Source organism: Mytilus galloprovincialis, chromosome 4 (assembly GCF_965363235.1).
Source record: "Mytilus galloprovincialis chromosome 4, xbMytGall1.hap1.1, whole genome shotgun sequence".
NCBI classification, from domain to species: Eukaryota; Metazoa; Mollusca; class Bivalvia; order Mytilida; family Mytilidae; genus Mytilus; species Mytilus galloprovincialis.
The window spans coordinates 85341363-85354925 of record NC_134841.1 but is presented as its reverse complement, the minus strand read 5'-3'; the positions used below and the strand labels follow the sequence as shown (position 1 = coordinate 85354925).

The 13563-nt window shown below is 31.3% G+C and overlaps 1 protein-coding gene across 9 annotated transcripts in view; it reads right to left on the bottom strand.

Moving 5' to 3' along the window:
* The window catches only part of LOC143073224 (kinase non-catalytic C-lobe domain-containing protein 1-like), a 53566-nt gene that overhangs the window by 19559 nt on the left and 20444 nt on the right, over positions 1-13563 (bottom strand). For 8 of the 9 annotated variants that reach the window (XM_076248591.1, XM_076248590.1, XM_076248595.1 and 5 more), the window contains 7 exons: positions 10673-10728; positions 8284-9048; positions 6492-6606; positions 4713-4849; positions 3895-4053; positions 3387-3470; positions 475-2204 (listed from right to left, as the gene is read on the bottom strand). In XM_076248591.1, coding sequence (XP_076104706.1) covers positions 475-2204; positions 3387-3470; positions 3895-4053; positions 4713-4849; positions 6492-6606; positions 8284-9048; positions 10673-10728 — 3046 coding nt within the window. Of the gene's footprint in view, positions 1-474; positions 2205-3386; positions 3471-3894; positions 4054-4712; positions 4850-6491; positions 6607-8283; positions 9049-10672; positions 10729-12617; positions 12714-13563 lie in introns of those variants that run through there. The other variant, XM_076248597.1, reaches the window with a different exon arrangement.

The window sequence follows — 13563 nt, the reverse complement described above, 5'->3', positions numbered from 1 at the left end:
ATATATTCTTACTTGTAAGTATAATATGCTCTTAATTTTGTATGATCATGAAGATGCATAATACACTTTGTCTTTTAATTCAAATGTGACAAAATTCCAAGTGACCCCAAATAAGTTGACATGTAAAAATCAATCTTAAGTTGGGTCCCAACCAACATGTTCAACTATGCCCGACTCTGTATGTGCCGGTCCCAAGTCAGGAGCTTGTAATTCAGAGGTTGTTATTGCTCCTGTATATCATATTTGTTTTCTGTTTATTGTTTTGGTACATAAATCAGGTCCTCAGTTTACTTTTTTGAATTGTTTTACATCTGCGATTTTGGGGCCTTTTATAGCTTGCTATCTGTATTGGTTTTGTTAATTTTTCAAGGTTATATGGTGACCTATAGTTGCTTGCTTGTGTTTGGTAGCTTAGGTAAAGTTGTATCATTGGCAATCATACCACATCTTATCTTACCTTACAACCAACCTTACCTATTAGATGCATTGACTGAATCATACAGACTCATCAATAAATCTGGGGCCCAATAAATGTCGCAGTATTTCTCAGTTATTGCACTAGCAAAGGTTTCCCACTTAAGGTTCCCTAAAGAAGCTATATATTCAGCAGTGGCTAAATCCTCCACACCATTTTCCATATAACCATCAAATGCAAACTCCTCCCTTAACAAGTGAATAACACGTCCTAATTTCTCCTGTTGAGAACTATGGACGTTATTCAATAATCGTTCAACCATACTTCCTGCAGCAGGAGGTTTATAAGCACCATTTACACTACTAATACCACTGTCTTTAGAGGCAGACGGAGACGATGACTGGGATTCAGAAATCGGTGGCTGCATAGACACCTGATTATCTGCCCCTGATTGTTTATGAGGTATGTGTTGATTGCTAGAATGTTGTAATGAGTCAAACTGAATGTTTTGATGATTGCCCCTGTGAAGAACAGTATCATCATAAGATCCAGGTTTGATCTCAAATGCTGACAGATGACTAGAATGTCTTTTTATGGCTTCACCATCTGAATGAAAATGTTCATCATTTATCATATGTGCAGATTTAGATCTCCATAGATTGCTAGTTTCTGCTGAATGATCAACATGTCGAGCACTATGTACTCTCCCTGTATTCTTAGCTCTCATGTTAGCAGTTTTTTGTAAAAGATTTTTAGCTGCTCTGCCAGGTCTCCCTGACCTACTAGCATTTGGTGAACTATCCATATCACCACTAGTATTTAGAGGCGACTGATTTAACACAGTAAAGTTTCCATGCATTTTCTGACTTTTAGCAGAATCTGATAAATATCCATAATCATTTACTGTTGGTTGTTGAAATGGCACAGGCATTCCAACAGGTACCAACTGCACAAACCCTGTTCTTGGATCCTGTTGTAATTGAACCTGCATTGGGTAACCACCTGGTACCATTCCACCCCCATACTGTGGTAATGTCACAGTTTGTCCTACAACATGCTGCTGATATTGTGAGGGAATATTCAAATTTGGCCACATCTGTGGCGGTGGCATTTGTGGCGTCATAAACTGATTATTCTGATTCTGAACCCAGTCTGCCGTATCTACCTGTGATGGTTTTTGTTCTGATTTACCCATAAAATTTTGTAAATGCTGAGCAATAGCAGACGCCAAAGTATCTGTATCCACTTGTGTGCCTCGTTTCTGAACTTCTGACAATAAATTTTCCAATGCTCCCATGCCGTCTTTCTTATTGGATTTTTCCTCATGACTATCATCATTAGATGATTTCTGGGTTGACGATTTTTTTGGACTATGATACTGTTTAGATTTAGGTTTCGGTGAACGAGGTGGTGTGCTAGGCTCAACTTCATCATCTTTTCCACCAGATGGTTGTCTATGTTTCATCAAATTCTTTTTCAATTCTTTTAATTTTTTCACGACCTCTTTGTCCTTTTCACTTGGTTGACAATCATTGGTAGGACTTTTTTCCTTTTTGACTTCTTTCTTTTCTACTGGTGTTTCAGTTCTATGTAAAACAATAGGTTTGAAATGTGTAGCTGTTGATCTGTAAGCAGTTGGAATGGTCTTGCTAGGTTCATCTGGTTTAACTGGGACAGGTTTCTTTGGAACAAAAGCTGACTCGACAGTAGTTTTGATTGGTCTAAAAGCTGATCCCATGTCAATCTCTTGTGTCATATCATGTTTGATAGAATTTTCTTCTTGTTCAATCTGTAATTATACAGACAAGTTAGAAGTAAGACAAAATGTATGTTAGTTTAAAAATTAGTACATGTAGCTTTCATAGAAAAGTTACATCCGACGTCTGCTTCATCAAACTGAGTTAAACACCATCAAAGAGATATCTAGCAAAACAGCATTGTTTTGAAAGAAGTCACTGTTTACATGAGTTTTTCTTGTTGACATATATGATTATCAACTTGTTGACATATATGATTATCAATATGCTTTAAAAAAATCAATTTTGTCATTAACTTAACATATGAAGTACCTTTAAGGCTTGTATAGTCCGCGGTTTTATTCTCAAAAATTGGACCTTCCAGACCGAGTGCGGACTTTAGAGTACAATAAGCAAGAAATAAGAGAAAAATTTCAATTGTTCCTTCCGTTTTGGTGTTTCATACTGACTAATATGGTTTGTACTAGCTTAAGACCCTTCAAACATTAATGTGATAGATATATTAAAGACTGTTTTACAAAAGAATGGAACTGTTTACCTTTCAAAGTTGTATTATAGTAAGTAAGTAAGTGAGTAAGTAATTTTTATTGGTTTGAAATCTAAAATTACAGGATTACAACATATATATCATATTGATATCTGTAATGTACAGATTTCGACTCTCACCAGTTAATTTCTTCTTTTACACATGCTTTTTAAACTTCCTGTTTACACATAAACAAGTTTGTAAATTGTTTTTTAAGTGAATTAAAACTTATTTTAACAATCATGAAGCGTTCTAGAATCATTTACAAGCAGTTTCAGCTTCTGTTTGATGATGGAAAACAGAAGTTTCCAAGAAAATACCGCAAACGACCGCACTGGATTTGAAATTAACGGACTTTCATTAGACCTTTTCTAACAGTTACAAAACTATTTTTCCCTAAAATTTCGTCAGAAGAAGGGGGTGCAGACTATGTACCAGTGTGAACTATACATGCCTTTCTACTGTAACTTCACTTTTGTGACATCTCAAAGCCAATTCATGTTACTTCTCCTTTGTAATAAATGTTATACAGAAGATTTTTTTCAATATATACATTCAGAGGTTTTACTTTTTGAAACAGGATCTAGAATGTTTTTTAATATTATTAATTTTTCTGACTCTATTTTAAATCAACTTATTAAACATATATTTTCAGCTATATTGTATCTAATTTCAAAGAAAACCATACCAGTCTAAGTTGTGCATCCTGGAAGAGTTGTTGTAATATCAGTGCTGAAGATTCCCCTGTTCTACCATCATGGATGCCACATATCTAAAACAAATGAATATATCATTTATATGTGATTTTTGTTTTTTATACAGGATGGCTAGTTTATTATTTGGCATTAATACTATATACTTCTGTAGTCTATTTGATAGAATAAATTTGAAGGTATTAATAAAGCAATATCTTTTAACTTGTTAATTATTTGCTTTATAGGGAATATAAAATGTGGAATTTCAAGTTAATTTTTGGTGTGAAATTAAACAAGATTGAATATAATAATTCAGAATTATCTGGGGTCAAAATTAAAAAAAACATAGAGGGGATTCAATCCATGATATAAATCACTTGTTTTACATGGAATAGTATAAATTCTAAATCTCAGCTATTGGCAAAATGCATTTGACATATTTCAGCACATTAACAGAAACTGAACATCTAATTGTAGCGCCCTGAATGAAATTATCAATACCTCTAAAGTATCCTCTATACTCGGTCTCTGTGTCATGTCTGGATGAACTAACTGAGATAGTAACTCCTTTAATTCTGATGAAATACCAAGGGAGCTAACTGATGAATGTTTAGCACCTCCTGTACACCTCAAGGTTGTTCCAAGTCCATATAAACAAGCCTGAAACATAGATAGTATCAGAATATGTAAATATATAACTCATGGCAATCCTCTGAAAAATGCATATGTCTAGTAATTTATTAAAGAAGATAAGAAGAGAAACCTTTGAGATAATATGAAACATTTTCATAGATGAATTTGCCTTGAAATAAATTTACCTAAAAATCCCCTCACCCATTTCAAAAGTGTCATATTCTACTGTCAATATATAAATTTTCCTTTTAACACAAGTCCCTTTGAAATTTTGTTATAATTAGTGTTATAATACATGTTAAGATTTGTTCAGGTGATGAGGGTTCTGTATACTCCTGTGTCTTGCTTGCAATTGCTGATGTCAGCATAGAAGTGAAGTGTTAAATGTTAAGTATGAGTCCATTTGTCAGTCAAGTATTTTAAGAATTTTCACCCTGATACTGTCTTTTGGTCACAATAAAGTTTGTCCAAAGTTTGTAAAATTCCGTGAAGGTCTGACAATCATTGACTTCTAAAAAAAACTTTTGACCACAGACTAAACTAAAATGTTGATAACATCAATACACTGATTTAAACAAGGTCTCAGTTTCATAACATAAATTTTGCATACTCAACCAAAAAAGTGAAAATAGGTTTGATTTAGGGAAGTAAATACTTCCAACAACATAATTAATTCTTTATAATACCTTCTCGGAGAGTTCTCCTTTCTGTTGTAATTCAGGTGACATAAACATAACCTCCAGTGGTTTGTCCTCAGGTATGGCTCTAAAGGAAATACTCCCATTATCTCGAACAAGTAGTGTGTCTAAAGACAGGTATGCAGCTGAAATTGAAAAGAAAAAAATACAATAGTCCATATACCATTATGGCATTAAAATCGTTAAATAAGCTGCATGTTTTTTTCTCTATCTTTGACCCTGCGTGTTATACTCAGGCAGGGGTCGAATTTAAGCTTTTTTGTGTACTGGCCAGCCGGACCAGTGGACTGAAAACTCTACTGGTCAGGCTCCAAATCTACTGGTCCTGCAAAAATGACATTAATTTGACAAACACTAATATAAATGACAGATGTTTATTTTATTTTGATGCTTTCATTTACATAAGTTAGACAGTAACAAAGGAATAGTCTTTATTCTGATTTTGATAAAGGCTTTGGTAATCTCAATGATTTTCAGAATCCAATCTGAAATTTGACGATCCAGTTACGAAAATACATCTCCTATCTACATGTAGGTCTGTCACTGCAAATTTTTCACATATTGTACAGTTCATTAAATTCCGATTTACTCATATAATGCAACCATTCACGATCTTTTTCCCATGATTTTTGGTATTTGCGTTTCCTTTTGTCACTTTCGTATACTTTATTTCGATCTTCCTTTTGATTTTCAGTTATCTTAATTTTTTTGTCCGGCGGTTTAACTCCTTCCAAAAATTTCCACATTTTATATTGTTGTGAAGGACGCTCACCCGAGATATTAATTAACTTGATCAATTGTAATACCCCCAGTACCGTGTAATTGATTTTACAGATAGGGCCTAAATTGTTTTGTAAACAAACGGAGATTGCAATGCAATCAGTGATTTTTATCGACAAATTTCTACTGGTCCACCGGACCACCAGCTGACAAAATCTACTGGTCCGACGCAAATTTTACTAGTCCCGGACCACCGGACTAGCGCTAATTTCGACCCCTGTCAGGTGCGCTTTATGTATGTATTTTTTTCTGTTTTCAGGACGAGCTTGAAAAAAAAATAATCTGGAATTTTTCTGGAGACAGTCCAGTCCGATTGTCAAGTGTTTGCAGTGACTTAATAAAATGTTTATGTGGCATATTTTGTAATGAATAAATATATTTTCTTGATTGTTTGTTCTTTATTTCATTGTTGGTTCAGGAAGTTGATAACCATGTGTTCATTTCATAAACAAATTCACAAGTCCTTTACTTTTTTTATTTAACTAACTTTTATTTAGCAATAACAACAGAATAATTGTACAAATATTATCTAAATTCAAGTCATCCCCCTTTACCCCTTTATAATCACTTAAACCCACTGTCAGCTGTAAAAATGTGAACTGGAAGTGTTTGATCATTCCTCCTGAATGGCTAGCTCACCTAGTCAAAATAGGCCATTTTGATAATATTGTATGTTTGTTGCGATCAGTTAGGTTTGCTTATTTATAACAAATGACCAAAACTACAAGAAACATATCCATAACCTTTGGGTTTTTTCTGGATCAAATTTATTTTTCCTTTACTGTTTTGTCATAAATCAGGCTGTTGGCTTTCTAGATGAATTGTTTTACGTATTTCATTGCTGAATGCAGTGTGGTGACCTTAAGTTTCTTACATCCACATCATTTGGACTCTAGTGCTTAGTTGTCTTATTGGCAATCTTACCACATCTCCTTATTTATATATTGGCAACTCATTTAATAGTTAAGGCTTTTTATTTAAACTTACGTAGATGTTTCTTTTTTCTCTGTAGAGAGTAAGCACCTTCTTTACAAATGGCCCACAACTCCTCTTCTGATATATTCCTATCTATTGTCTCTAAGATCTCAGTTATTGTATAGCCCTAAAAGTAAATTATACATATATTTAAAGCCATTGCAAAAATTTCAACAGAGGAAAGTGTCCTGAAACACTTTGATCAAAAGCAAATTTCACTGCATACTTTGATTGGTCAAAGACCTCAAATTTCAAGTTGCAGATTACTCATAACTCAAAGAACCACATTTTCTGTAAGATCCAAAAAGATTAGATGAAAGTTCTTGTTTGAAAGAGTTAGTAGAGTCATGACTAAATTGTGCTAAGATTGATTGATTTATTGCTTTGTGATGTCCAGTGGCAATTATCACATGCCTATTCTAGTCGACAACATTTTAATGAATTATGAGTATACCCTGTTTTTATATAAATGACAGGAAACAAACAGCAGGTTCTCAAACATATTATTTTGGCTCAAAGTAGGCTAGTCTTTGTTCAAACTTTCACATTCTCATATTGTGAACAATTAATTTTGAAGTCTTATGTTTGACCAATGTGAGGATCAAACCAATTACCAACTGCACTCAAGGCTACTAAACTACCACAAGACCAAATACAAATAGACTGTGGGTTATTTAGATATTGCAATATTATATGTGAATTTTCAATTTGACTTCTGCAGAATATTTTACTTTTGTTGTTTTATGGTCTGTTTTTAAATTATAAGTTTGTTTTGTACTTTAGAGGTTGTTATTTTGAATCAATGTTTTCTGAGGTACTTCTTTCTTTAAGTGTCTTTAAAGTAGTGTTTTAATATTAAATCTAAACCCTCAGATTTAGCACTGTATAGGCTATTCACCTGTATACAGAACTATTAATCCAAGTAGTATAGTACATTGACATACAAACTGATGAATTAAAATGTCTACACATTGTGCCTGCTTAAATTTCATTTTTAACAAGCTAATTACAAAGCAAAATAATCTTTCCCATAACAGTTTATCCCATTTTACAGAAAATCTATTTTCCACAAAATTGTTACACAATCCACAAAATTGATCTCCACAAAACTCAATTAATCCACAGAATGACAGAAGTCATTATTATACAACTTGTGATAGAATTTGGGCTGTAAAAATGGAAGCTCCATAATTGAAATAGCTTGACATAACTTTCAAGATTTGTAATTTTCTTAAGTATTATAATATCTCATTTGCTTCCATAAAAAGAGACCTGGCAGAACTGTATCAAACAACTGACCACTTACAATAAAAATTATCAGACAACTGACCATTGCCAATTTTCAGTAACAGTATTATTTGTTTTATTAACTCCTTGAATTATTCAATAAATACATAGTCCTGGAATTATTCAATAAATACATAGTCCTGGAATTTTTCAATAAATACATAGTCCTGGAATTTTTACCATGTTTACTCAAATTATGTTCATATATAAACATGCTATGTAAAAAATTTCAGACATCATTCTACAATTTGGCAATAGTAGCTACATATATGTATTAAATCAAATATACTAAATCTATATATAAGATCTTAATTACAAGAGCAGTTACAGTTCATGAAATTTGTTTCAGCAAGGAAGTAGAAAACTAGGGCTCAAATTTAAATAAAAACATTTTTCTTCTGAACTTGTGCCTTTTCCCCTTAATTTGTGTCTTTATTTGGGAGGGGAAAAAAAACTATCAAATACCAGCACATAAAATATTTCAATAAAAGCATTAAATATAAGCATAATCTCTTACCTGACGTTTCTTTGACCTATTTGACTTTTCTGATTTATTAGAATCTGACTTTTCTTTGTTAGTTTGAACAGAATCAGAATGTTTCCGTTTTTGAGGCACAGGTTTAAATTTGGACATATTTTCATTATTATTATCATTATTATTTGATAAATCCATATCAATCACTCCTGAATCATTATCCAACTGTTTTTTAAGGTCTGGCTTTCTTGGAATTGGTGGTTTAAATCCAATGTTGTCTTTCTCATTTTCACCACTTAAAGTTCTATTTTTATTTTTCCTGTTATGAGGAGATGACTGTTTTAAGTTTCCAGTTGCCGTTGGTATCCCTGTGTAATTTCCACGAAGTGCCATGTCTTCTTCTGCATTAGCAGACGACACTATGTCAGGTGACACTGCAGGTGTAGAATGCTGCTGTGGATCAGTTATGTTTAACGCTGATGAATCGGGTAACAATTTTGACTGGCTTTGTAAATAGTTTGCTAAACCTGCAGTTACATCTGCTAAACTTGACGAATGTCCATCAGGTGCTGGAGAAAAATGTGCCGTAAATGAACCAATCTTACAACAAATATCTGCTGATGATTTTCCAACAAGTTCCTCTTCACATTGATTTATAAGAGATTCTAAATCCGGTCGGTCACTTGGTTTCTCTGATGTCATGTAACCAAATAATTGTCTTAATTCTGCAGTGATTTCTGGACGACCTGGTTCCCCATTATATTCTGCTGCATACAGTAGTGTCATCCCAAGAGAAAACAGGTGAGACTGAAATGGAAAATTTATGCTTAAATTTTTATAATTGTTTTTTAAACTCATCAACTACAAGTAATCAACATAATCCAGCAACCAATGGAATTCAAACAATATTTCAGAATCCCAACTCTATGGAAGGTTTTTCTTTTCCAAAAATTCAAAACACAAAAAAACTGACATATTTCTTCTATATACCTCATAATACTGACTGTAGAAAGTCTGAAATATAAATTTCAACAGGGAAAATAATTGGACATACTAACCTATTGTTGAAAAATACTTAAATTACTTACTTTGAAAAAGTAAAGACAGCAAAGCAATAATGTCTTCATTCAAACTTTAAAATGAAACAAAACAAATTGAAAATTGTCTGTAATTAAAACAAAATAAAGCTGAAATGAAATTTTTACAAAAACTCTTCTTCTATGGTACACAAAATTTATTTCAATTGTGAAATATAATACTGATTTACAGGCTTTTGTTTGGTTGACAAGTTTTATTTAAAAAAAAAAGCATTTGTTTTCATAAATGATATCTTAAATAAGCATAAGAACTTTTGAAAAATATGAAATCAGTAATCCCTTGGTTGGTTGTTCTTCTAAACAAAGATACAAAACTGCAGGTTCCAAGAATATGAATCTAGCATCATTAGATTGGTTTAATACACCTTCAGTCTTTAAAAAAACTCCATTCCAATTTTCTATTCACTTTAATCATGAAAGCATTCTCAAAATAGAATGTTTACAGTATTATATAATGTTATCTTGTCAAGTCAATACTTTCAGATTCATATGACTTCCAACGATAAAAAAATATTAAAAACTTTTATTCTTTATTCACTTTTAAAACAATCTATTAAACACACTATTGATCTATTAGTAAAAAATACATAAAGAAAAAGACTAAATAGCCTTTTTGATTTCACTGAAAACATTTCCGATAATTCAAGTGTTATGTGGACTGATTTTCATACTGATTATTTCAAAAATATTGAATTCATGGCTATATATATAATGACAATTATGTCCAAAAACAATAGAATTGAAAAGGGTTTTACTATCTGGTTTAAAAAAGGGTGTGCCCATACCTTTTATCTGTTATTTAAAAAAATATCTGTGCTTTTATTTAGTTTCTGAATTCATGTTGAGGCTTCTTTTTCAACATTCACTGAAGTATTTAAGAATTAAACTTCAAATGAAACTTATTCTGATTCAAGCACCATTCATACTCAATCGTATGAATATATAAGTTTTTATACATAAATCATTTAGAAAAGGGAAGTATAATTTTTCCCTCTTTCATTGGAGAGCATTCATTACATTCTACAATTAACAGGCTATTATTTGAACTTGGAATTATTTTAAATTATGGAATTTGTATAATTTCTTGTGTTTAAAATTTTTGATAAATTCTATTTTGGTTAGATAGTGTTGTGCGCGGCACAGTACATTCTATTGAAAAATATTATTTTCTTTGTAATAGAAAGTGTTGTGCGCAGCACAGAACATTTCAGTACAGAATAAACATGGAATTTATTGAAAATTTCAATAACAAGAAATCAAGCAAATTCCATAATTAAAAATAATTCCAAGTTCAAATAATAGCCTGTTAATTAGGTCTCGCATAATTTCTTTACCTTGTAAGACTGTTCGTTGTGTTCATATTCTGGAGGTATGTACAACTGCTCTGGTTCTGTAAATATAAACATGTAAATACATTAATTATACCCAACAGACTATTTGTGGTTAAGTTATATGTGACAGAAAAAGGTCTTTTTTTTCCCCAATACATAGGTTCTCTATCCAATTCATCATTAGAAAATTAGCAATCTATTTGTGTATGCATAACACCATTGCTTTTCTGTCTTCCGTACAGTATCTCATTTATCGAAGACAAAGCCTTTAAACCAAGCTATGAAATATAATTTTGGTGCTGAGGAAAAAAAACCTTCCTAATTTAATTTTTATGAATATCCTTAACATCATATGTTAGCAATCCCTGGGGGAAAAAACAACTTGTTTTTTTCCCATAACATTTATATTCAATGAGTTAACAGCTTCTGGAAAACAATCAATTTAAATCAAATAACTGGTCTCAAAACCTTTTAATAAATATGTATATTAGTTGTAATAAATTTCATATTGATAAAACTACTATTTATTGAGGAAGTCAACACAAGTAGAATTTGACTTTATTATATACGATTTCTTTGAGAGAGAGAAAAAACTAATCAATTACACATTTAAAATTATTAAAATTGCCATTATTTTTAAATTTAATAACATATATTTCTAATTTTACTCCCAATTAAAGTCTAGCATTAGTAATCCAATCACATAATTGATTTTAAATGTTAAATTTATGAAACATAAATGTGGATTCATATCGATAAATATAATAATTGTACAGTTAATTGATCCTATATTTTCACACCTTCTTTTCTTTACCTTGAGTCAGAAAAAATTAAATATAAAAGAACAGAGTTCCAATGTCCCCCACGTTGCGCTTATTTAATATTTCCAAGGGGCATAACCCTTTTAAAAAAAGTTGATGGTCCACCAATATAAAACTTGTCCAATATATAGCTGATATTAAGTTTTATAAAAATCTGGCAAGATTTGTACCTTTGAGAGAGATAACAAGACTGGAAGGACAGTACTTGATATTTCCATGTCCCCCGCAACACTTAAAGCTGGGACAAAAAAATGTATTATATAATAGGGAGACCATGTAAAATAGAACTTCATCTTCAAAGTTGAAGAATCTTTTAAATATTTAACCATAGTTTACAAGGCTGGTAGCCAGGACTAGTCAATGGGGTGCAATTTTATTAGTAAAAAAGGGGGGGGTCTAAAAGCCCATCACTAACCCTGGCAGTTCTTGTGATTAGAGAACATTAAAATAAGCCAATAAGGAAATCAGGAGTTAACAGCAATAAAAAGGGAGTGTGATCGAAACCCCCCACCACCACACTGGCTCCGATTTGGGACCTATGCAAAACAACAAAATAAAGATGGCCCCTGCTCTCTAAATAACGTTATGGATAGCCATATATAAAATATGTTAGTGAAATAAATAAATTGTGAACTCTTCATACAATCATTTATTATCTTTTTTGCTGTTGCAGGAAAATATTTCAATGAAATCTATTATTTTTTTCTAATATGCGGCATAATTATCAAGTTCTAAGCTAAATTCTAATGTGATATATAATAAATACCTTTTTTGTACCATTAAAAGTCTTCCTTTATGAATATTGGTACCAAGGGATATTTTATTTAGGTTAAAAGCTTATCAAATAAATCAAGAAAATTCATTTCCCATTCCAATTACTATACTTTTAACAAGGGTTTGTTAATCGAAACATGTTATTCAAGAATAAGCATACAATAGTTTTTATGAATTTAAGATTTTAAAGACTACTTACAATAATTTGTCATGTTTTCTATTAGTATGATCAACCCAAATGATATTTATGTAACAGGCCTGTTCCAAGTTTTTCAAGTTCAGCCATTTCAATAGGGACTATGCAAATGTTTTTAAACTTTATTAAAACATTGACTTTTGTAACCAATTCCTACCTTTAAAACTTCTTAATATATTCCAATTAAAATTTCTCTCATGGTAGAATTTTTATTCCACGTATATCCTTGTTTTGACAATAGATCCATACACCTTATAAAAACAATTCCGTGTGACAATAGACCACTGTAACGTCACATTCTATATCATAAGGTATCTATTACTCTCTCTTTTGGCAGAATTCCGCAGACTTATTCAAAGAAGAGAGTTCATTGCATAAAACAGTAACAAATCTAATGTCCTACCATATGACCTATGTTAATTGTTAAAAGGATACTGTTACATTTGATTTTTTAATAAATAATTTTTTAATTGAGGCTTGAAGTAGTTTTGGTTGTAAATATTCTAATAATAGATCATGATAAGTACGAAATTCTTCAATAAATTAAAATCACTCAGATTAGTTTAACTGAAAAACTACGGTACCGACATCAAATGGAACGATCTTATATTAAATAATATAAAACATAATCATCAGTTATAAAAGATTTGAACTATGATTTTTACCATATAAACCAGTATATCTGATTTCACATTGAATTCTTTCGACGAGTCACAATAAATTAAAGGTTTGACAAATACAATGTAGTTATAACAGGAACCTAGCAGTGAACAACAATAGCTGTAAATCTTTAACTGTATATCAATCTTTTTAAATAAACAATCAGCAAATATAATAATAACGAGATTTTATAAATAATTAATTTTCCGAATAGTTAAATGCTTGCAATAAAATACAAAAGTTACCTATACATGTATTAATTTTATTATAGCATATTCTCTCACTATAAATGCACCCAAGAGAGATTTTTCTCTTTGTTTTCATGAATGCTTTACTATTTTTTTAAAAAGCTGCAGTTGTTTCAATGAAATTTGACTATTTTGAATTAATATGCAAACTTTGCATAAAATTTTGCTTTTCTAATCTAATTTTTCTCCCATTGT